Source organism: Dipodomys ordii, unplaced genomic scaffold (genome assembly GCF_000151885.1).
Source record: "Dipodomys ordii isolate 6190 unplaced genomic scaffold, Dord_2.0 Scaffold133, whole genome shotgun sequence".
NCBI lineage: Eukaryota > Metazoa > Chordata > Mammalia > Rodentia > Heteromyidae > Dipodomys > Dipodomys ordii.
Window position 1 is genome coordinate 3,739,331 of NW_012267349.1, and position 3,130 is coordinate 3,742,460.

The following is a 3,130-nucleotide window of genomic DNA, read 5'->3' on the forward strand; positions in this document are numbered from 1 at the left end:
CAGCACCACATAAGCAAAAAGAAAAAAGCCGGAAGTGGCACTGTGGCTCAAGTGGTAGAGTGCTAGCCTTGAGCTGAAGAGCTGAGGAACAGCGCCCAGGCCCAGAGTTCAGGCCCACGACTGGACCCAAAAAAAGGAAAAATAGATGGTGCCAATGTCCCTTCTTAGGTGCCTAGGACGAGAGCCTGGACTTGGTGTTATAATCGGTGTGGTTTTCCCCACTCTAAATTAGAGCACCGTACCCACAAAAGAAAAAAAAATATGGTAGGATTTCATTGTATCCACTGATGTTTGAAACTTTTATCAACAAGAAAGACTTTAATTATCAGAGGTATTTCATGTGAAATTTTTTTCATAATTCTTTGAGTTCACTGGGCACTAATGGCTCACATCTGTAATCCTAGTTACTCAGGTGGCTAAGATCTCAGGATCATGGTTTGAAGTCAGCCTAGGCAGGAAAGTCCATGAGTTGCTTTTTTTTTTTTCCCATGAAAAAATTAAACACCATGGGGCTGGGAAGGTGGCTCAGTGGGTAGAGCGCTTGCCTTGCATTCATAAGGCCCTAGGTTCGATTCCTCAGCACCACATAAGCAAAAAGAAAAAAGCCGGAAGTGGCGCTGTGGCCCAAGTGGTAGAGTGCTAGTCTTGAAGGGACAGTGCCCAGGCCCAGAGTTCAGGCCCCACGACCGGACCCAAAAAATAAAAAAATTTAAAAAAATTAAAAAAATTAAACACCAGAAAACCAGAAGGGGCACTGTGGTTCAGAAGGGGCACTGTGGTTCAAAGTGGTAAAGTGCTAGCCTTGAACCAAAGGGCTCAGGGTCAGCACTCAGGTCCTGAATCCAACCCCCATAACCAAAAAAAAAAATTCCTTACTCACCAGTAAACACTACTTTGCTATAATGACTGTTAACAGGGAAAAAAGCAGTTCCAGGAGCTCCTAGAAGTTTATGTACACTTGGGAAATATCAAAGGCAATTTTATCCTCTTGCAGCAAATAAAACCAGTAGCAAGCACCTTCTACAGATAATAAAACCAGGTCTAGAATCTTCGGTGTGATGATTGTGCTAATGTTTATCTTTATTTAGTTTGTTTATTTTTTAATTTTTAGGCAGGACGGCCAGCTACATCTGTTGTACACTCTTCCAGTGGAGATATTTGGACCTTATTGGGGACAGTACTTTATCCATTCCTTGCCATCTGGAGATTGATTAGCAATTTCTTATTTAGTAATCCTCCTGCACAGACTTCAGCAACAGCAGCATCACCTGAACCTTTAAACTCTGCATCATCTAGCAAATCAGAAAAAAGGTAACTATTTTTGTTTTGTCCAATGTAAAATACTCAGATAATACCAAGTGTTTGGTTTGGTTTTTGTCAGTTGTGAGGCTTGAACTCTGAGCCTGGGTGCTGTCCCTGAGCTTTTCAGTTCTTCATCGCATGCTCTACCACTTGAGCCATATTACCACTTCTGGTTTTCAGAGTGTGGTTCATTGCAGATCAGAGTCTCCCAGACTTTCCTGCCTGGGCTGGCTTTGAACTGCAATCCTCAGATCTCAGCCTCCTGAGTAGCTAGGATTACAGCTGTGAGGCATCGGTGCCTTTTTTTTTTTTTTTGGTAGGTCATGGGGCTTGAATGTAGGGCCTGGGTGCTGTCCCTGAGCTTTTTTACTCAAAGCTAGTGCATAAACACTTGAGCCACAGCTTCACTTCTAGCTTTTTGGTGGTTAATTGGAGATGAGAGTCTCACAGACTTTCTTGCCCAGGCTGGCTTTGAACCACTATCCTCAGATCTTAGACTCCTGAGTAGCTAGGATTATAGGTGTGAGCCACCTATACTTAGCTATTATATATTTTTTTAAAGATTATTTTTTTCAAGGCAGGAGTAGTGGCTTAAGTAATGAGTGAAAAAGCTGAGTGAGAACATGAGGCCCTGAGTTAGAGCTTCAGCTTCAGTACTATTAGTAGATACAGTTATCTCCCATAGACTTTTCTTTACATTGGATTTAAAAATAAAATGTACTAATAGAAGTTTGAAGGATAGGTTTGTTATACTGTTTATATCACTGTTTTCATTTTATGTCAACATGTATCTTCTTTTATATCAGGGAACCAGTCAGAAAAAGAGTGCTGGAGAAACGAGGGGAAGATTTTAAAAAGGAGGGGAAGATATATAGATTGAGGACTCAAGATGATGGTGAAGATGAAAACAACACTTGGAATGGAAATTCTACTCAGCAGATGTAGTGCAATAAGTACAATATGTCAATAATCATTGTTTCTCTTACGATTTAATTCAACTAAAATTCTACTGGAGAAGTGGGTCTGCATTGTTTCCCAACTTACCTATAAAAAATTTCTTTATTCCTGCTTTATGGATGTGGGTTAGAGTTTAACTCAGAAAAGACAAAATGATTGGCTGCTAGGTTCTCGTATATAATAACCAACTGCTAGAAACCTAAAAAATTAAAAGGTTTGCCACATTCTCCATCAGCTTTTTAATTGTTTTCATAGATCTTTAGCCATGTGCTCTCACATGAAATGTTTTGTTTAGAATACTTTTTGCTTTAAGACTCATAAATCCACACAAAGTAAAGATATGTCACTAATTTGAATCTTCGAGAATTTTAACTAGCCAATCAGATAACATAGATTTAACTTTTTTTTTTCCTTTTCATCAGCTGCAAGTAATACCTTATAGTTTTTAAACTGAATAAAAAATTTTCCAAAGATCAGAAAGATCTGTAAGCATCTTTTGTTGTACGGGGCTCTGATGAGATCATATATCACTGAGTTTTTTCCCCCACAGTTATGTCCTAAAGCTATCTCAGCAAAATAACTGGTTACTTTTCTTTAAAAATCGCTAAAAATACAAGAATAATTTCTGGTATATGATAATTTCGTATTACTGTCTGTCTTAGATCAATGAGACATTATTTTGTTTGCATAACTTTAAGATCTTTTCTGATGCAAAATGGATGAAAACTTCTAAACTACAACTTAGTTATTTTTCTCTCACCTTTGTACTAAAGTTTTGTACTCAGCAATTACAGTTCTATGACCTAAAGTACCTGTGGTATAGGATGAAGACACATCTTTACTCATTTGGTTATTGTTAACAACTTGAAAG

The 3,130-nt window shown here is 38.4% G+C and overlaps 1 protein-coding gene across 1 annotated transcript in view; it reads left to right on the forward strand.

Annotated features, from left to right (window-relative positions):
• Positions 1-2,735, forward strand: part of Ubxn4 (UBX domain protein 4) — a 36,093-nt gene extending 33,358 nt beyond the window's left edge. The window contains 2 exon segments of the mRNA XM_013030829.1: positions 948-1,311; positions 2,109-2,735. Coding sequence (XP_012886283.1) covers positions 948-1,311; positions 2,109-2,247 — 503 coding nt within the window. The 3' untranslated portion in view covers positions 2,248-2,735.
• The last annotated feature ends 395 nt before the right edge of the window (positions 2,736-3,130 follow it).